General features: G+C 39.5%; 5 protein-coding genes across 6 annotated transcripts; 4 read left to right on the top strand and 1 right to left on the bottom strand.

The window, feature by feature from the left end:
- Positions 1-1,429: 1,429 nt before the first annotated feature.
- LOC104776557 (uncharacterized) lies at positions 1,430-6,579 on the top strand. The gene is made up of 5 exons (XM_087508807.1): positions 1,430-1,902; positions 2,018-3,134; positions 3,214-3,624; positions 3,730-5,313; positions 5,392-6,579. The coding sequence occupies exons 1-5, from the start codon at positions 1,430-1,432 to the stop codon at positions 5,920-5,922; spliced, it is 4,116 nt and encodes a 1,371-aa protein (XP_087364933.1). The 3' UTR covers positions 5,923-6,579.
- Positions 6,016-9,975, top strand: LOC104776558 (uncharacterized). The gene is made up of 4 exons (XM_010500655.3): positions 6,016-7,068; positions 7,148-7,492; positions 7,587-9,182; positions 9,273-9,975. Exons 1-4 carry the CDS (start codon positions 6,016-6,018, stop codon positions 9,771-9,773), a joined length of 3,495 nt encoding a protein of 1,164 aa, XP_010498957.2. The 3' UTR covers positions 9,774-9,975.
- Positions 9,976-11,306: 1,331 nt separating this feature from the next.
- Positions 11,307-12,093, bottom strand: LOC147946738 (uncharacterized). The gene is made up of 2 exons (XM_087507232.1): positions 11,667-12,093; positions 11,307-11,560 (listed from the first exon to the last, which is right to left on the bottom strand). Exons 1-2 carry the CDS (start codon positions 12,091-12,093, stop codon positions 11,307-11,309), a joined length of 681 nt encoding a protein of 226 aa, XP_087363358.1.
- Positions 12,094-13,744: 1,651 nt separating this feature from the next.
- Positions 13,745-15,652, top strand: LOC104778853 (toll/interleukin-1 receptor-like protein). Of its 2 annotated transcripts, none has more exons than XM_019239927.2 (2): positions 13,745-14,270; positions 15,514-15,647. In XM_019239927.2, exons 1-2 carry the CDS (start codon positions 13,798-13,800, stop codon positions 15,605-15,607), a joined length of 567 nt encoding a protein of 188 aa, XP_019095472.2. In that variant the 5' UTR covers positions 13,745-13,797; the 3' UTR covers positions 15,608-15,647. The 2 variants fall into 2 exon arrangements, with proteins under 2 accessions (XP_019095472.2, XP_087364935.1); XM_087508809.1 differs by lacking the exon at positions 13,745-14,270 and adding an exon at positions 14,791-15,379 and having other exon boundaries at positions 15,514-15,652.
- Positions 15,527-19,647, top strand: LOC104741125 (uncharacterized). The gene is made up of 4 exons (XM_087508808.1): positions 15,527-16,669; positions 16,759-17,169; positions 17,248-18,843; positions 18,927-19,647. Exons 1-4 carry the CDS (start codon positions 15,674-15,676, stop codon positions 19,440-19,442), a joined length of 3,519 nt encoding a protein of 1,172 aa, XP_087364934.1. The 5' UTR covers positions 15,527-15,673; the 3' UTR covers positions 19,443-19,647.
- Positions 19,648-20,108: the final 461 nt, after the last annotated feature.

The raw sequence follows: 20,108 nt of genomic DNA, 5'->3' as shown, positions 1-20,108 counted from the left end.
TTTTCTTTCCAATCTTGGACTTTTTTATGTTCTCCAGATCTTCAAGTTTCTTGAAAAAATCAATCTTTTCGTTTTATTTCCTATGAGTACTCATCAACTTTTACTACTTCCAACAAAAAAAACTCAGTATATAGCTAGTCGCCTTTGCTATCAAACTTCACCTTTAGTTCATAACCTGACTTCTCAAATCTTAACTCTTAAAACCAAATTGTATCCCCTATATAATATTACAGAAGTACACAACTATTTTTTGGTAGACTATATAATAGTTATAGGTTATAAAGTTATATTATTATTTAATTCATTAGTTGGTTACAAAATATGTTATATGGGTTGTAACCATTAGTTATACCTAGATTTAGGATATTCCAAATAATCAAATAAAATCTCCAAAGAGTATATTTACATAAGGCAACAAAATCTCATAAACTAATCTTATTTCCGATTATGCAATCAAAATAAAATTTTACCTAACACATATCCAAACTTTTAGTAGAAATTGACATCTCCATTCACCTGAATACACCATATTCATACCCAAAAAAAAATTAACATTATAGTCTCGATTTACGGGTAAAAGAAATGATATTAATAAAATTAATATATCAATAATTTAATATAGTCTGGATTTAAGGGTTTACTTGATTATTGATAATCGAGATTTACTGGTTTCCTTAATTATTTAAGGTGTATCATTAATAATAACAAGGAATCTTCAACACAAACCATAATATCTGTAGAAAATTTACCTTAATCATTCACACTATTATTAACCAATTAATTCAGAAGAATAATACCACTTTAAAGAATAAAATATATATATTTTTTTAACAATATAAACAAACCTTTTACAAAATCTTATGGATTAACAACTGTAAGCGACATATGAGTTTAAATGTAATGGATTATATGATAAATTGAGTTATAATCTTTATAACGGACGACAAATTAAATGTAAAATGTTAAGATTGTTTAAAAATTAATTAAAAATATGAAAAATTATTTTAATATACAAAATATATACATAATTTTGTATAAAATAAATTTCAACTCGTGCTATTGCACAGGTACTCATCTAGTTCAACTAGTATTAAGTCAAGCTAATAACAGAGTCAAATATATTATTTGTCACACTAGTCACAACTACGTGTCGTTCTGACTGAAATAAGGGACATAAAACTACGTGACGTTTCAGAATTAGAAAAAAGACTAAAGAGCGTTGACGTTGGTCCACCCCCACTCCACAAGACTGAAAAGGCGAAATCGAGACTTTTGCTTTTACATGAGCAGCAAATTATTAGATAATGACTGACAGTCCCAAATATATTTCTAAATTAAAAAAAAAAAAAAAAAAAATCTCAATTCGAAAAGCCAAAAAAGAGGATTCTGGAGATTTTTTGTTGATCGTGAGATCGGAGGGAGTTGAGAGATGGAGACTGAAGTGGTTACGAAGCCGCATAGGCTCAAGTTTGACGTCTTTCTCAGCTTCAGAGGAGAAGACACGCGCCACAACATCACAGAGCGTATCTACGACGCGCTCAACCGCAAGGAGAAGGTTCGGGTCTTTCGCGACAACGAAGGTATGGAACGAGGTGATGAGATCGCTCCGAGTCTCGTCGCAGCCATGGAGGATTCCGCTGCTTCCGTCGTTGTCTTATCACCTAGGTACGCTGATTCTCACTGGTGCCTTGATGAATTAGCTACGCTCTGTCATCTTAGAGCTTCTCTGAAACGTCCGATGATACCAATTTTTTACGAGGTCGATCCTTCTCATGTCCGCAAACAGAGCGATCGTTTCGTTAAGGATTTTGTGAAACACTCGAAAAGATTTGGTGAGGAGAAGATTGAGAGATGGAGAGATGCTATGAAATTAGTTGGGAATCTCTCTGGTTTTGTTTGGAGGTAGGAGACATGACCTCATCTGCATTTCTAATTCATGTAGACATACTCATAGTAGATGATGAAATGGATTTAGGATGTTAGTGATCACACTGCTGTTTGTTTTGGAATTTGGCAGAGAAGACTCGGTTGATGATGACATGATTGGGCTTGTGGTGAAGAGGGTTTTAGCTGAAGTGAGCAATACACCAGAGACAGTGGGAGAATACACTGTTGGGCTGGAATCACGTGTCAAGGATTTGATGGATGCGTTTGATGTTGAATCCAGTTCTGGCGTTCAAGTCCTGGGGCTTTACGGTATGGGTGGTATTGGGAAGACGACTCTTTCAAAAGCTTTCTATAACAAGATCATTAGGAACTTCAGTCGCCGAGTTTTCATCAAAAATGTTAGAGAAAGATCATCGGACCAAGACGGCATTGTCAATCTACAAAAAGAGTTTATCAATGTACTTACTTCTTCGGCACCTCAAATAGAAGATGTTGACAGAGGACGAGAGAAGATCAAAGAACATGTTCCTGAGAAGAAGATCCTTGCTGTTTTAGATGATGTTGATAACATAGACCAGGTTGATGCGCTGGTTGGTGAAACAGGATGGTATGGTGAAGGAAGTCTTATAGTCATCACTACCAGAGATGAAGAGATTTTGAGTAGGCTCTCAGTGAACCAACAGTATGAGGTCAAGTGCTTGACTGAGGAGCAGGCATTGAAGCTGTTTAGTTATCATTCACTACGAAAGGAAAAACCAACAGATAGTTTACTGGACTTGTCTAAGAAGATTGTCCAGATATCTGGATTCTTGCCACTGGCTGTTGAAGTGTTTGGTTCTCTTTTGTATGACAAGAAGGAAGTAAAGGAATGGCAAATTCAACTGGAGAAGCTGAAAAATACCCAACCAAGTAATCTTCAGGATGTGTTGGCCCTGAGTTACGATTCTTTAGACGATGAAGAAAAGAAAGTATTCCTCGACATTGCGTGTCTCTTTCTCAGAATGACAATTTCAAAAGAAGAAATTGTCGAGGTACTGAACGGATGTGGGTTTAACGCTGAGGCTGCTCTCAGTGTCCTAAGACAGAAATCTCTTGTTAAGATCTTTGCAGACGATACTCTTTGGATGCATGATCAGATTAGAGACATGGGTAGGCAAATGGACCTTACAGAAATTCCTGGGGATCCTAGAATGCGAAGTAGATTCTGGGATCGTTCTGAAATTATGACCTTATTGAACAATATGAAGGTATTTATATCTACAGTTGTATATATCATTTGTATTGACTTGCATCCTCATGATCTTTTTTTCTGTAATGTGATAACAGGGAACATCATCCATCCAAGGAATCGTATTTGACTTCAGAAAGAAGTCTGCTTGGGACCCGACTGCAGAGGATATTGCGTTGAGGAATCTGCAGAGCAATCCGGGCATCAAATCTCTGTATAGTTACCTGAAGAATAAATTTATATCATCTCAAGAAGAGGAAAAGCCAAAATGTTATGAAAGCACCATTCGGGTAGAGCCTTTCGTACCAATGAATAAGTTGAGACTTCTTCAGATTAATCATGTGAACCTGGAAGGAAATCTAAAACTCCTCCCATCTGAACTCAAGTGGATACAGTGGAAAGGTTGCCCATTAGAAAATCTCCCACCGAATTTTCTTGCTGGGCAACTTGCTGTTCTTGATCTTTCAGAGAGTAGAATAAGACGAATCCAGAGTATGCGTAGCAAAGGGGTAAGGCTTTTTTATTTCCTCATAAGGTCTATACTAGGGCAAGTATATATATACAGAGTTTCAGTTAGAGTCGGACTGCTAAAAATAGTTATTTCTGATTTTCAGGTTGATGAGAACTTGAAGGTTTTAAATTTGCGTGGCTGCCACAGCTTAGAAGCCGTTCCTGATTTGTCAAACCATAAAGCCTTAGAGAAGCTTGTTCTTGAGCGATGCAACCTCCTGGTGAGGGTTCCTAGATCAGTTGGTAATCTAAAAACATTACTTCAGCTAGACCTCAGAAACTGTTCAAATCTTTCTGAATTTCTTGTGGATGTTTCTGGGCTGAAGCTTCTTGAAAAACTTTTCCTCTCTGGCTGTTCAAATCTGATTGTGTTACCAGAAAACATTGGTGCTATGCCATGTTTGAAAGAGCTCCTTCTTGATGGAACTGCAATAAAGAAGTTACCAGAATCCATTTACCGCCTCGAAAATCTTGAAAAGCTTAGTCTAAAGAATTGCAGATCTATTAAAGAGCTACCTTTGTGCATAGGAACATTGACATCGCTGGAAGAGTTATATCTTGATGGTACTTCATTGCAAAATCTTCCGACTTCTATTGGATATCTAAAAAATCTCCAGAAGCTACATCTGATGCATTGTGCATCCCTTTCTAAGATACCTGACACTGTCAATGAGCTCAAATTGTTGAAGGAATTATTTGTCAATGGAAGCGCAGTGGAAGAGCTACCTCTAAACCCTGGCTCACTGCAATGTCTGTCTGACTTCTCAGCAGGAGGTTGCAATCTTCTGAAACAGATTCCGAGTTCAATTGGTGGTTTAAATTCTCTTCTTCAGATACAGTTGGATAGGACTCCGATTGAAACTCTACCAGAGGAGATTGGTGCCCTGCACTTTATTCGCAAACTTGAGTTGAGAAACTGTAAATCCCTGAAGTTTCTACCTGAATCAATCAGAGATATGGACACACTCCATAGCTTATATCTTGAAGGCTCTAACATTGAGAAATTACCGGAAGATTTTGGCAAGCTGGAAAACCTAGTCGTACTCCGAATGAACAACTGTAAAAAGCTTAAGAGGCTTCCTGAGTCATTTGGAGACTTGAAATCTCTTCACCATCTGTCTATGCAGGAAACTTCGGTGACAAAGTTGCCAGAAAGTTTTGGGAACCTTTCAAATCTAAGGGTATTGAAGATGTTAAAGAAGCCTCTTTTTAGAAGTTGTGAAAGTGAAGAACCTCATTTTGTGGAAGTACCAAATTCGTTCTCAAACCTCTTGTTGCTTGAGGAAATGGATGCTCGTAGTTGTGGAATAGCCGGTAAAATCCCAGATGTTGTTGAGAAGATGTCGTCTGTGAAAATACTGAATCTCGGGAATAATTATTTTCACAGCCTTCCATCTAGCCTCAAGGGGTTATCAAATCTCAAAAACCTTTTATTGTATGACTGCCGAGAGCTCAAGTGTCTCCCTCCTCTTCCGTGGAAACTGGAGCAGCTAAGTCTGGCAAACTGCTTTTCGTTGGAAAGTATATCCGACTTGTCCAACCTTAAGGTATTGTATGAGCTCAATCTCACAAACTGTGAGAAAGTGATTGATATTCCAGGCCTAGAGCACTTGACCGCTCTGATAAGATTATACATGAGTGGCTGTAACTCCACATTCTCCCTTGCAGTAAAGAAAAGACTCTCCAAGGTGATTCTACAAACTCTATAGAATCTCAATTAGGTAAATCCCAAAGATTTGTTAAAAAACTTGCTTCTCTCATTGCAGGCTTCTTTGAAATTGCTGAGGAATCTGAGCTTGCCTGGAAATAGAATCCCGGACTGGTTCTCACAAGGCCCTCTCACGTTTTCAGCTCAACCAAACAGAGAGCTAAGAGGAGTAGTCCTTGCTGTTGTTGTGGCTCTTAAGCAGGAAACGGAAGATGACTACCAGCTGCCTGATGTGTTGGAGGTTCAAGCCCAAATTCTCAAACTTGGCCTAGCCTTATACACCCACACATTGCACCTCTCTGGAGTTCCTAGAACAAGTAATGATCAACTCCACATCTGCCGTTACTCAGCTTTGCACCCATTGGTTATGACGATAAAAAACGGGTATACCATCCAAGTGATCAAAAGGCAACCGCCAATCAAACAAGGCGTGGAGTTAAAGATGCATGGGATCCATCTGGTTTACGAAGGGGATGATGATTTTAAAGGCGAAGAACATTTATTAACCGAGTCACAGCTAACCGTCTCTCAGAAGCTTGCCAACTTTTTCAGATCTTTCGACGAAGGTGAAGGATCTACTGTTACATGATCTGCCACCCACAAAGAAGTTATCAAACTGCTCACAGTCATCTTGTGGCTGTCTTTTTGGGAAATTTGCAGAGAAGATACTGTTGAAGATGACATGATAGGGCAGGTGGTGAAAAGGGTTTTAGCTGAAGTGAGGAATACACCAGAGAGAGTGGCAGACTACACTGTTGGTCTGGAATCATCTGTTGGGGATTTGATGAAGCTGCTCAAATTTGAATCCTCTTCTCGTGTTCAAATCTTGGGACTTTACGGTATGGGTGGTGTTGGCAAGACGACTCTTGCTAAATACTTCTATAACAAGATGATTGTTGATTTCGAGCATCGAGTAATCATCTATAACGTTAGAGAGAAATCATCAACCCAAGGTGGCTTAGATGATCTGAAAGGAACTTTCGTTCGTAAACTTTTCCAAGGAGAGAGTGCTCGTGGTAAGAAGATTCTTGCGGTTTTAGATGATGTTGATAACATCGAACAGGTTAATGCACTGATTGGTGAAACTGAAACAAGCTTGTATGATAAAGGAAGTCTTATTGTCATCACTACCAGAGATGAGGAGATTCTGAGTAGGCTCTCAGTGAACCTACGATATGAGGCCAAGTGCTTGACTGAGATGGAGGCATTGAAGTTGTTTAGTTATTACTCGCTACGAAAAGAAAAACCACCAACAGAGAGTCTATTGGAGTTGTCCAAGAAGAGTGTTGAGTTAACAGGACTGTTGCCACTGGCTGTTAAAGTTTTTGGTTCTCATTTGTATGACAAGGACGAAAACGAATGGCAAGTTCAAATAGAGAAGCTGAAAAATATCCAACCAGACAAACTTCACGGTGTTCTGGCGCTGAGTTTCGAATCTTTAGACGATGAAGAAAAGAAAGTATTCCTTGATATAGCGTGTCTCTTTCTCAGAACGAAGATAACAAAGGATGAAGTTGTCGACATACTGAACGGATGTGGGTTTCACGCTGAGGTTGCCCTCAGTGTCCTCCGACAGAAATCTCTCATTAAGATTAGAGACAATAATCTTTGGATGCATGATCAGATTAGAGACATGGGTAGGCAGATGGTCCTTAGAGAAAGCAGCGAGGATCCTGGAATGCGAAGTAGACTCTGGGATCATGGTGAAATTATGACCGTATTGAACAATATGAAGGTAATTTACCTATAGTTTATATATCATTTCTGTTTGACTATATTTTCATGATTGTTTATTTCCTGTTATGGATAAACAGGGTACGCCATCCATCCGAGGAATCGTATGTGACTTTAAAATGAAGTCTACAGATGAGATTGCTTTGAGGAGTCTACACAACAATCCTGCAGAGGAAAAGCCAAAAATTTCTGAAATTATCGTTGCCGTAGAGCCTTTTGTACCAATGACGAAGTTGAGACTTCTTCAGATTAATCATGTGAACCTGGAAGGAAATCTAAAACTCCTCCCATCTGAACTCAAGTGGATACAGTGGAAAGGTTGCCCGTTAGAAGATCTCTCTCTGGATTTTCTTGCTGGGCAACTTGCTGTTCTTGATCTTTCAGAGTGTGGAATAAGACGAGTCCAGAGTTTGTGTAGCAAAGAGGTAAAGGCTTTCTTATTTTCCCTATACATGGTAAATATATATAATTTTGAGTCATAAAGTCTCCTTGCTATAAATAGTTATTTCTGCTTTTCAGGTTGATAAGAACTTGAAGGTTATAAATTTGCGTGGTTGCCACAGCTTAGAAGCCATTCCTGATTTATCAAACCATAAAGCCCTAGAGAAGCTTGTTCTCGAGCGATGCAAACTTCTGGTGAAGGTTCCTAGCTCAGTTGGCAATATAAGATCATTGCTTCACTTGGACTTCAAGAACTGTTCAAATCTTTCTGACTTTCGCGTGGATGTTTCTGGACTGAAGGTTCTCGAAAAACTTACCCTCTCCGGCTGTTCAAATCTGAGTGTGTTGCCTGAAAGCATTGGTTACTTGCCGTGTTTGAAAAAGCTTCTTCTTGATAGAACTGCAATAAAGAATGTACCAGATATTCACCGCCTCCAAAATCTTAAAAAACTTAGTCTAAGAGGTTGCAGGAATATTCAAGAACTACCTTTGTGCGTAGGAACATTGACATCACTGGAGAAGCTATATCTTGATAATACTGCACTGCAAAAACTTCCGTGTTCTATCGTAAAGCTAAAAAATCTCCAGAAGCTGCATTTGAGGTGTTGCAAATCCCTTTCTGAGATTCCTGGGACTATCAATAAGCTCATATCACTGAAGGAATTAGTCATCAACAGAAGCGGGGTAAAAACGGTGTCTCTAGAATCAGGCTCACTGCCATGTTTGACTGACTTTTCAGCAGGAGATTGCACACATCTAAAAGAGGTTCCTAGTTCAATTGGTGGATTAAATTCTCGTCTCCAGTTGAATTTAGATAAGACTGCAATTAATAGTCTACCAGAAAGAATTGGTGACTTGCAACTAATCCTCAAACTTGAGTTGAGGAACTGCGAATTTCTGAAAGTCCTGCCTAATTCAATCGGAGCTATGGATACACTCTGTAAGTTATACCTTGAAGGCTCTAACATTGAGGAACTACCGGAAGATTTTGGCAATCTGGAAAACCTGGTCTTACTCCAAATGAACAAGTGTAGAATGCTAAAGAAGCTTCCTGACTCATTTGGAAACTTGAAATCTCTTCACCATCTATACATGGAGGAAACTTTGGTCATGAAGTTGCCAGAAAGTTTCGGTAACCTCTCAAAGTTAAAGGTATTGAAAATGCTGAAGAAGCCTCTTTTTAGAAGTACTGAGAGTTGTCCTCCAGGTACAAGCGAAGAAACTCGTTTTGTAGAATTACCAAACTCTTTCGCAAACCTCTTGTTGCTCGAGGAACTTGATGCTCGCGGTAGGGGAATATCGGGTAAAATCCAAGATGGTCTTGAGAAGCTTTCGTCTCTAAAGACACTGAACCTTGGGAATAATTGTTTTCATAGTCTTCCGTGTAGTCTCAAGAGGTTATCAAATCTCAGAGAACTCTCATTGTATGACTGCCGAGAGCTCACATGTCTTCCCCCTCTTCCATGTCAACTGGAGCAGCTAAACCTAGCAAACTGCTTTTCGTTGGAGAGTATATCTGACCTTTCAGAGCTCACTATCTTGCACGACCTCAATCTCACAAACTGTGTGAAACTGGATGATGTTCCAGGCCTAGAGAAGTTGACGGGTCTGAAACGATTATACATGAGCGGCTGTAACTCCTGCTCCCTTGCAGTAAAGAAAAGTCTCTCCAAGGTGATTCTCCATACTGCACCTAAACGCAACTAGTTGAATTTCAAAATGTGATAACAGCTTGCTTGCATTTTTGTGAACTTCTTATCGCAGGTATCTTTGAAAATGCTGCGGAATCTGAGCTTGCCTGGAAACAGGATCCCGGGCTGGTTCTCACAAGGCCCTCTCACGTTCTCAGTTCAACCGAACAGAGAGCTCAGAGGTGTAATTGTTGCTGTTGTTGTGGCTCTTAACCTTGAAAATGAAGATAACTACCAGCTGCCTGATGTGGTGGATGTTCAAGTTCAGATTCTCAAACTCGACCTAGCCTTATACACCCACACACTGCACCTCTCTGGAGTGCCTATAACAAGTAATGATCAACTCCACATCTGCCGTTACTCAGCTTCGCACCCAATGGTTAAGGCGTTAAAAGACGGTTACACCATACAAGTGATCAAAAGACAACCGCCACACAAACAAGGCGTCGAGCTAAAGATGCGTGGGATTTATCTAATTTACGAGGGGGATGATGATATTACAGGCGATGAAGATTTCTTAACTGAGGCACAGCTAACAGTTTCTCATAAACTTGCCAATTTTTTCAGCTCTTGACCAGCTAAGAAAATGAATCTACTGTTACAATTTGTTACCACAGAGAAGTTAAGAAACTGCACACAATCAGTCTTATCGATACGACTGTTGCTCATATAGGAGTGTTTTCGCTTTTGTGTTTTCTTTTTCCGTATATTTTCTTTACCTTTACTTTTACAATCAATGAAAAAAAAACCAAAAAGAGGAAACTCTTGTTTCCCAATTTATTAGAGTTACAACGGATTTGGTAAAGATTTGAACTAAACGTGTTGGTCTACGTTAGCCTGAGCGTTGGAGAACGTTGTGTTTATTTTCTTCGCGTCAGAAAAATAATGTTCGTTTCTTCACAAAGCAGGTCGTTGTGATCCAAATCAGTGAAAGATGTATAGGAGCATATGTAAAATGTACGTATACCAAATAGAAATCTGAAATTGGGCTCTGTTTCAACATTGACATTACTTTATTGAGATGAATGAACAACTTGAGTCAGATAATGAAAACATATGACTTGGAGATTCTGAAGAGTGAATAGAATCATTTGGATAACAATTATGCTGTATTTGATCTGCCAGATTTCAATCACTCAACACAGGAAAAAGTCTTGACTTTCACAGCTTGTCACGGTAACAAACAAGAAAGTAACGATAGCATTATTCTAAGATGAGAAGTGGGGTCGAAGTTCTTGTGTTTATGCTTCAGTCGAGACGCAGACATCTCTACATCTGCCTCCAACATACCCGTTATTTTTAACTCTTTTGTCTTTATTATTAGACCAAACCCCACATCTCATCCAAAAGATATCATCACACAACACAACAAACTATGGATTGACTCTTTTGACCATTAAAGACATAACTTAAAAAGATGAAATCTACAGTCAAAAACAGCTTCTTCAATGATTCAACTCCAAGGCATAGAGCCCTTTAAAATCTTTTAAGGTATTAGACCAAATGGCAAAGTAGGAGAGCAATAAGAACTTGTTAGCTTTGGTGGTACATACAATTATGAATATAAGACAGAAATCTTCTCATTTCATCAGAAGAGGTTACATTCCAAAGAGTACATTGATGACCCAACGAATGTACACAATTATACGGTAGGGACAAGACAAACAAGAGTACTGACACTGTTAAAAACTAAGAACAGTAGGGAAGAAACAAAGAATGAGATATAAAGTAAAAAAAAAAGGCTTTTGATACAAAGTAGATTTCTCATACCTTTTTAGCGCTTAAGCTGCCAAAAAAAAAGACTACTTCCAGTTTCTGGTAAGATACTCAAGCTTCTTGTTTGTTGAAGACCAGTGGAAATTAATCATAATGCTCCGAAACACCGTGCTTATCGGCCATGCTCTTCAACGATTCATACACCTGAACTCAGAACAGGCTCTACATTCTGAGTTCGATTGACTCTTACCAGCAATCTCCCACTTGGATCATGAACCGTCAAGTAGTCTTGTCTCATCCTCACATCACAGCCGATTTCCGTAGCTTGTCCTAAACTTAGGATGTTGCTAACCTTTTCCTTCTATCTTGTCATAAGAGCCATCTCCAAACTTCACCTTGCCTTTCTTTTCTCATTTAGTTCTGAGAAATAAGACTTGATTCCTGTCATGTGGTTGCTTGCACCATTGTTTAAGTACCAAAGAACTTCTTCCCCTGTCTTGGTTTCGTAAACTTTTGGTATTAGCTTTTCTTCATTCAGAAACACAACTTCGTGCATGTAAAGTGCTGCGTCAGCGTCTTCTGTCTCCACTTTATGTGATTCTTGTGTTCTTTGGACTCTCTCGGGACAATTAGAGGCGTAAAGACCTGCCTTATCACATCGAAAACATATAATCTATATCCTTCTTCTCCTTATCCTGTGTTTGATTAGATTGATTTGTCACACGATCTTGTGAATTAAAGCGGCCTCTACCACGTCCTCTGCCTCCTTGTCCTCTGTTTTCGCGTCCTCTCCCTTGTTGAGCTCCAAATTCTTGATGATAAGTGTTAGCATATAAAAGCTTTCCTTGTGTGTCTCCACCGTTTTCTTCGCCGAGGATTCTTTCTTCATAAGCTTTTTTTAATCTTACAACAATATCTTGATAAGCTGGAGTATTTAGATCCAACACTTGCTCGAGAGACGCTATGATTTGAATGTACTTGTGTCTTGGTAAACTGTTGAGAAACTTTTTCACCAGCTTGGATTCCTCAATAGTCTGTCCGAGTGCAGCAGATTTTGATGCAATCTCCGATAGCTTTCCCGCAAAGCTATCTACTGTGTCCGAATCAGTCATCCTCAACTTGTCAAAGTCAGACATCAGAGTTTGGAGCCTCGTTTCCTTCACGCGTTCAGCTCCCATATTTCTTGATTTAATTGCTTCCCATATTCCTTTTCAAGAATCCTGTTCGCCTACTTGCAAGATAAGATTCTCTGGATAGCTTGAAACAGTAAACCAATAGCGATGAGGTTCTTCTCGAGATCTCCTCATCCTGGTTCGATTGTATCCCAGACCTTGTAAATCCTAAGCAAGATCTTCATCCTCATGGACCACAGCGTGTAGTTTTAGAGGAAGTTAACATAGGACATTGAATCGATGGTGGTGAGAACTCCTTTGGTCGAAGTGTATTGTCGTCTTCCATGGCTTGGTTAAGACGGCTATATGTTCGTATAATCTTCGTGATGTTTTAAGAACTTTTAGGATCAATGACCTAAGAGCTCTGATACCAAATATAGAATTTAGAACACAACTTAGCTTATAAAGAATTGCTCTCTTTATTGATGTTTAGAAAATAATTCTCTCGAAACTAAACACTCTTAAGCTCTCAATGTTCTCTCTTTGTTAGCACACCTTTGCTAATCCTATTCACATTAGAACTTGGAACTAGATAACGCCTACTTCTTATTAAGTCTATCTCTTATCCTAATCCTATCTTGACAAGGATCTCTAAGACTTCAAGGAATGCTGAAGCTTATCCAACACATCTCTCATCTAAAATTGAATCATTCATGATCATGATCATGGGGGCTATCTTTTCTTTGATTATCTTCCTTAAGACATGGTCTCCAAAACTAAAGATGATACAGAGTTAGTTGACTTCATTAGCTTTGTTCTTATTTGCTTTCCAATCTTGGAATTTTTTATGTTCTCCGGATCTTCAAAGTTTCTTGAGAAAATTAATCTTTTCGTTTTATTTCCTATGAGTACTCATCAACTTTTACTACTTCCAACAAAAAAAAAAAAAAAATCAGTATAGTTAGTAGACTTAGCTAACTTCACCTTTAGTTCATAACTGACTTCTCAAATCTCAACTCTTAAAACCAAATTGTATTCAATTCAAGCTAATAACAGAGCCTGATGAGTAGGAAACGGAAGACCTTGTAAATAACAGAGAGCTAAGAGGAGTAGTCCTTGCTGTTGTTGTGGCTCTTAAGCAGGAAACGGGAGATGACTACCAGCTGCCTGATGTGTTGGAGGTTCAAGCCCAAATTCTCAAACTTGGCCTAGCCTTATACACCCACACATTGCACCTCTCTGGAGTTCCTAGAACAAGTAATGATCAACTCCACATCTGCCGTTACTCAGCTTTGCACCCATTGGTATTGACGATAAAAGACGGGTATACCATCCAAGTGATCAAAAGACAACCGCCAATCAAACAAGGCGTGGAGTTAAAGATGCATGGGATGATTCATCTGGTTTACGAAGGGGATGATGATTTTAAAGGCGAAGAACATTTATCAACCGAGTCACAGTCAACCGTCTCTCAGAAGCTTGCCAACTTTTTCAGATCATTCGAAGAAGGTGAAGCCAGCTCAGAAGAGTGAATCTACTGTTGCATGATCTGATGTCTGAACTATTTTACACATGGAACTGCACGACGTTTTCGGTTTGGAGAAGAGTCATGTCGTTGTTTGGGATTATGACTGTAAGAATTAAAATATAAAAACTATTGTGTGTTGGAAGTCTAAAACTAATATAAAACTTCTCTACGCGCGGAAGAGTTTCTGCATCCATCCCTATTGACTTTTAAAACCTGATTTCGAAGAAGAAAGATCGGAGATAATGAAGACCGGCGCCTCTGTTTTCAATCCGCGTTCGAGGATCAAGTGGGACACATTCCTCAGTTTCCAAAGAGATACGAGGCACAAATTCACGGATCGTCTCTATGAAGCGCTCGTCAAGGAGCAGGTCCGGGTTTGGAACGATGATGTGGAAGGTGGGGATCATGATGAGCTACGTCCAAGTCTCGTGGAGGCTATCGAGGACTCGGTGGCTTTTGTCGTAGTCTTATCCCCTAACTACGCTAACTCTCACCTGCGCCTCGAAGAATTAGCTAGGCTCTGCGATCTGAAAGCACCTCTGAAACGTCTACTGTTGCCGATCTTTTATGAGGTCCAACCATGGGAAGTTCGGAACCAGGAAGGTCCTTTCGAAAAAGTTTTTGAAGATCATTCGAAAACATTTGGTGAGGAGAAGATACAACGATGGAAAAAAGCTATGACTTTAGTCGGAAACATCTCCGGATTGATTTACGGGTATGACTTCATCAATTCCTTTAATCTCTATTTTTTTTTTTTTTTTTTTTTTTTTATGTTTGGTATACTTTGCGTCTTTGACATATATATACATCTCATATAAAACTTTTAAGCATTAATTCAGGCGGGTTTTTTTTTTTGGGCTTTTGATTAGTAAAGACGATTTGTTGATCTAGCAGTTCTCTTCTTGACTTCAAAGCGTGGATCTTTTGGTTTTCAGATCTTTATGTTTCTTAAGATCATCATCATTTACTATATTGGAGAAGAGATCAAAACTTGTTCTCTTATAGTTTTTTGATTGGCTATATGGCGTCAGTGTTAGAGCAAATGTTATTTTACAGTAGGGCTGGCAAAATACATGTTAAAAAACTCTAGGAAACAAAACAATATTAAAAATCAATTATCTATTATAGAAACTGAGAAAATATCTAACTACTAAAAAGTTTTAAAATGCTAACGTACGTGACATGATGAGAGATGTATGCACAAAGTGTTGACCAAATTAAAATAAACACATAAAAAAAAAAAGAAAAGAAAGGGAGGGTTCGTCATCGTCGTTTTAGTCAAGGTATCAATCTATGTAATCATCTCCCATGAAGCAATCCAGTTGACTAGAAGCTTGTTGAGGAGGGGGAGATGGAGACTGGAGGCGTTGCTCCGCATAGGCTCAAGTTCGAGATATTTCTAAGCTTCCGAGGCAAAGACACGCGCGACAACTTCTGTGAGCGTCTGTACGTCGCGCTCAACGGGAAGCAAAAAGTCCGGGTCTTCCGGGACAACGAGGGCATGAAAAGAGGGGATGAGATCGGTCCAAGTCTCTTCGAAGCCATCGAGGACTCGGCCGCATGCGTCATCGTCTTATCCCGTAAATACGCTAACTCTACCTGGTGTCTAGATGAATTAGCTACCCTCTGCGATCTTACAAGATCATCTCTGAAACGTCCCATGGTACCTATCTTTTACGGGGTTGATCCCTCCGACGTCCGCAAACAGAGCGGTAAATTCGCCAAGCATTTTGAAAAACACAAGATAAAACATGACGATGAGGCGATTCAGCGATGGAGGCGAGCTATGAATTTTGTTGGAAATATCCCTGGATTTTTTTGCGCGTAGGACTCACTCCATTATCTCATCAATCATCATCTCTCTCTAACCATCCCATTTGCATTTGAATATCATTCATGTAGATATATATACTCGGTTGAATTGAGTTTTTTGGATTTTTTTATTTTTATTTTGGCAGAAAAGAGACTGTTCAAGAAGATGACAAGGATGGCAAAAACAGAAAGAAAGTAGATGACATGATTGAGCAGGTGGTAAAAAACGTTTTAGCTTAAGTGAGGAACACGCCAGAGAAAGTGGCAGACTACACTGTTGGGCTGGAATCATCTGTGAAGGGTTTGATGGATCTGTTGAACATCGAATCCAGTTCTGGCGTTCAGGTCCTGGGGCTTTACGGTATGGGTGGTATTGGCAAGACGACCCTCGCAAAATCCTTCTATAACAAGATCATTGTCAACTTCAAGTCTCATCGAGTTTTCATCGAAAGTGTTAGGGAAAAATCATCAGACCAAGATGGTTTAGTCAATCTACAGAAAACTCTCATCAAGCAACTTTTCGGTTTGTTACCTGAAACAAAAGATGTTAACAGAGGCCGGGAAATAATAAAACAAAATGCTCGTGAAAAGAAGATTCTTGTGGTTTTGGATGATGTTGATGACGCAGACCAGGTTGATGCGCTGGTTGGTGAAACTGGATGGTTTGATGAAGGAAGTGTTATAGTCATCACTACCAGAGATGAAGAGGTTCTGAGTAGGCTCTCAGTGAAACTACGATATGAGGTCAAGTGCTTGACTGAGATGGAGGCATTGAAGCTGTTTAGTTTCTATTCACTACGTAAAGAAAAACCACCAACAGAGAGTTTATTGGACTTGTCCAAGAAGATTGCCGAGGCGACGGGGCGTTTGCCACTGGCTGTTAAACTGTTTGGTTCTCATTTGTATGACAAGGACGAAGACGAATGGCAAGTTGAACTAGAGAAGCTGAAGCATACCCAGCCAGACAAACTTCATAGTGTTCTGTCTCTGAGTTTCGAATCTTTAGACGATGAACAAAAGAAAATATTCCTTGACATTGCATGTCTCTTTCTCAAAATGGAAATAACGAAAGAAGAAGTTGTCGACATTTTAAAAGGATGTGGGTATCACGCTGAGGTTGCCCTCAGTGTCCTCAGACAGAAGTCTCTCCTTGAGATCATGAAAGACGATACTCTGTCGATGCATGATCAGATCAGAGACATGGGTAGGCAGATGGTCCTTAAAGAAAGCAGAGATGATCCTGAAATGCGGAGTAGACTCTGGGATCGTGGTGAAATAATGAACGTATTGGACTATATGAAGGTATACCATCCAGTTTCACCTACAGAGTTATGTATCATTTGTATTTGACTTACATTCTCATGACCGTTTTTTCTGTAATGAGATAACAGGGAACAAGATCCATCCGGGGAATCGTGTTTGACTTCAAAAAAAAGTTTGTAAGGGACCATACTGCAGAGGAAATTGTGTCGACGAATCTACAGAACAATCAGGGCAGGAAGTCCATGTTAGAGTCACTGAAGAATATGTTTGTAAGACTTCCTGTTGAAGAAAAGCCAAAAAGTTCTGAAATCACCATTCCCGTAGAGCCTTTTGTACCAATGAAGAAGTTGAGACTTCTTCAGATTAATAACGTGGAACTAGAAGGAAATCTTAAACTCCTCCCATCTGAACTCAAGTGGATACAGTGGAAAGGTTGCCCATTAGAATCTCTCCCTCCTTATTTTCTTGCTAGGCAACTTGCTGTTCTTGATCTTTCAGAGAGTGGAATAAGAGAAGTCCAGAGCGAGCTCATCAAAAGGGTAGAGCTTTCTTATTTACCGAAACATGAGTTAGAGTTTCAACTGATATAACATATATAGTTCTTTCTGTTTTTTCAGGAGGACAAGTACTTGAAGGTTGTAAATTTGCGTGGCTGCAACAGCTTAGAAGCCATTCCTAATTTATCAAACCATAAAGCCATAGAAAAGCTTGTTCTCGAGCGATGCAATCTCCTGGTGAAGGTTCCCAGATCAGTTGGTAATCTGAAAACATTACTTCAGCTGGACCTCAGAAACTGTTCAAATCTTTCTGAATTTCTTGTGGATGTTTCTGGACTGAAGCGTCTTGAAAAACTTTTCCTCTCTGGCTGTTCAAATTTAAAAGTGTTACCAGAAAACATCGGTGCCATGTCATGCTTGAAAAAGCTTCTTCTGGATGGTACTGCGATAAAGAAGTTACCAGATTCTATACTCCGTCTCCAAAATCTTGAAAAGCTTAGTCTAAATGGTTGCTTATCTTTCCAAGAGCTACCTTCGTGTTTAGAAACATTGACATCACTGGAGAAGCTATATCTCGATGATGCTACTGGACTGCAAAATCTTCCGAGTTCTATTGGAGATCTGAAAAATCTCCAGAAGCTGCATTTGAGACGATGTATATCCCTTTCTGAGATTCCTGACACAATCAATGAGCTCGTATCATTGAAGGAACTATTCATCAACGGAACTAGGGTGAAGGAGCTACCTCTAAGATCAGGCTCTCTATCACGTTTGACTGACTTGTCAGTAGAAGGTTGCCAATCTCTGAAACAGGTTCCAAGCTCAATTGGTGGATTACATTCTCTTCTTGTACTTCGGTTGAACAGAACACCAATTGAAGCTTTACCAAAAGAGATTGATGGCTTTCACTTTATTCACCAACTTGAGTTGAGGGATTGCGAATCTCTGAAGGTTCTGCCTGGATCAATTGGAAATATGGACACACTCCGTAACTTATACCTTGAAGGCTCTAACATTGAGAAACTACCGGAAGAGTTTGGCAAGCTAGAAAACCTTGTCAAACTCCGAATGAACAAGTGTAAAATGCTCAAGAGGCTTCCTAACTCATTTGGAAACTTGAAATCTCTTCATCATCTGTACATGGAAGAAACTTCGATCGTAGAGTTGCCAGAAAGTTTTGGTAACCTCTCAAAGTTAATGGTATTGAAAATGCTGAAGAAGCCTCTTTTTAGAAGTGATGCACCAGGTACAACAAACAAAGAACCTCATTTTGTAGAAGTACCAAGTTCTTTCTCAAACCTCTCGTCGCTTGAGGAACTGGATGCTCGTAGTTGGGGAATATACAGGAAAATCCCAGATGTTCTTGAGAAAATGACGTCTCTAATGATACTGAACCTGGGGAATAATTATTTTCACAGTCTTCCGTGTAGTCTCAAGGGTTTATCAAATCTCAGAGAACTTTATTTGTATGACTGCCAAGAGCTCACTTGTCTTCCCCCTCTTCCATGTAAACTGGAGAAACTAAACCTGGCAAACTGCTTCTCCTTGGAGAGTATGTCCGACCTTTCAAAGCTGACGATCTTGCAGGACCTCAATCTCACAAACTGCGTGAAACTGAATGATGTTCCAGGCCTAGAGGAGTTGACGGGTCTGAAACGATTATACATGAGCGGCTGTGACTCCAGCCTCTCCGGTGCGGTAAAGATACTTTCTAAGGTGATTCTTCAAACTCCAAGAAAATCTCAATCAGTTTAATATCAAACAACTAGCTTTGCAATCTTGTGAATTTCTCAATGCAGGCTTCTTTGAAATCGCTGAGGAATCTGAGTTTGCCTGGAAACAGAATCCCGGAATGGTTCTCACAAGGCCCTGTCACATTCACAGCTCAACCGAACAGAGAGCTCAGAGGTGTAATCCTGGCTGTTGTTGTGGCCGCTCGTAACAATGAAACCGGAGGTGACAACCAACTGCCTGATGTGGTGGAGGTTCGAGCCCAAATTCTCCAACTTGATCTCAAGCACAAATATTTCCACACATTGCACTTGTCTGGAGTGCCTAGAACAAGTGATGATCAACTCCACATCTGCCGATACTCAGCTCAGCACCCAATGGTTACGTTGTTGAAAGATGGGTACACCATACAGGTGATCAAACCAGAAGAAAAATTCAAACAAGTTGAGATGAAGATGCATGGAATTCATCTGGTTTACGAAGGGGATGATGATATTACAGGAAATGAAAATCGCTTATCCGAGGCACTGCAAACCGTTTCTCATAAACTTGCCAACTTTTTCAAAGAAGGTGAAACGAGCTAGTCTCTGCTACCCCAGAGAAGTTAAGAAAACTGCACACAAACTGTTGCTCAAATTGTCCGCTCGATACTGCAACAAATGGTACTACTGTCCAAGAACGTTGTGTTTTTTTTTCTCAACTTTGCATAATAATGTCAGTAGGAGCATATATGTAAAATGTACTTCTACATAAATTATAAAAAGATGAAATGGAAACCAAATTTGTATATTCTCACCTTCTTTCTTATCAAAGTGTATATTATTGAATGACCCCTGAAATATGGACGGTTCCAATATTGACACTCTACATACTTTCTTTGGATGAAGGAAACAAGTTTCAATCAGATAGTGAAAAACATTTGACTGGGGAGACTGGAGAGTGACGAGAATCAACTGGATGAAGTCTATGTTGATCTGATCTGCCAGATTTCAATCACTCAATACCAAAAAATGTTGACTTTCACAGCTTGTCACAGTAACAAACAAGAAAGTAACAGATTGTCAAATGAAATGGTGACAAGACGATAGCATTATTCAAAGATGAGAAGTGGGGTCAAAGTTCATGTGTCTATGCTTCAGTCGAGACGCAGACATCTCTACATCTGCCTCCAACATACCCGTTTCTTTTAACTCTATTGTCTTTATTATTAGACCAAAACCCCACATCTCATCCAAAAGATATCATCACAA

Source organism: Camelina sativa, chromosome 3 (genome assembly GCF_030686135.1).
Source record: "Camelina sativa cultivar CO46 ecotype springtype chromosome 3, ASM3068613v1".
NCBI lineage: Eukaryota > Viridiplantae > Streptophyta > Magnoliopsida > Brassicales > Brassicaceae > Camelina > Camelina sativa.
Note: the sequence above shows the minus strand (reverse complement) of the source record. Positions and strands in the feature narration are given on the sequence as shown.

Coding starts and splice junctions, on each gene's coding strand:
- LOC104778853 (XM_087508809.1), top strand. CDS start 14,907: ATGGAGACTGGAGGCGTTGCTCCGCATAGGCTCAAGTTCGAGATATTT. Junction 15,380..15,513: donor ATCCCTGGATTTTTTTGCGC/GTAGGACTCACT, acceptor TTATTTTGGCAG/AAAAGAGACTGTTCAAGAAG.
- LOC104776557 (XM_087508807.1), top strand. CDS start 1,430: ATGGAGACTGAAGTGGTTACGAAGCCGCATAGGCTCAAGTTTGACGTC. Junction 1,903..2,017: donor CTCTCTGGTTTTGTTTGGAG/GTAGGAGACATG, acceptor GGAATTTGGCAG/AGAAGACTCGGTTGATGATG. Junction 5,314..5,391: donor TAAAGAAAAGACTCTCCAAG/GTGATTCTACAA, acceptor CTCTCATTGCAG/GCTTCTTTGAAATTGCTGAG.
- LOC104741125 (XM_087508808.1), top strand. CDS start 15,674: ATGGATCTGTTGAACATCGAATCCAGTTCTGGCGTTCAGGTCCTGGGG. Junction 16,670..16,758: donor ACGTATTGGACTATATGAAG/GTATACCATCCA, acceptor ATGAGATAACAG/GGAACAAGATCCATCCGGGG. Junction 18,844..18,926: donor CGGTAAAGATACTTTCTAAG/GTGATTCTTCAA, acceptor TTCTCAATGCAG/GCTTCTTTGAAATCGCTGAG.
- LOC147946738 (XM_087507232.1), bottom strand. CDS start 12,093: ATGGGAGCTGAACGCGTGAAGGAAACGAGGCTCCAAACTCTGATGTCT. Junction 11,561..11,666: donor ACAAGGAGGCAGAGGACGTG/GTAGAGGCCGCT, acceptor GTGATAAGGCAG/GTCTTTACGCCTCTAATTGT.
- LOC104776558 (XM_010500655.3), top strand. CDS start 6,016: ATGATAGGGCAGGTGGTGAAAAGGGTTTTAGCTGAAGTGAGGAATACA. Junction 7,493..7,586: donor AGAGTTTGTGTAGCAAAGAG/GTAAAGGCTTTC, acceptor TCTGCTTTTCAG/GTTGATAAGAACTTGAAGGT. Junction 9,183..9,272: donor TAAAGAAAAGTCTCTCCAAG/GTGATTCTCCAT, acceptor TTCTTATCGCAG/GTATCTTTGAAAATGCTGCG.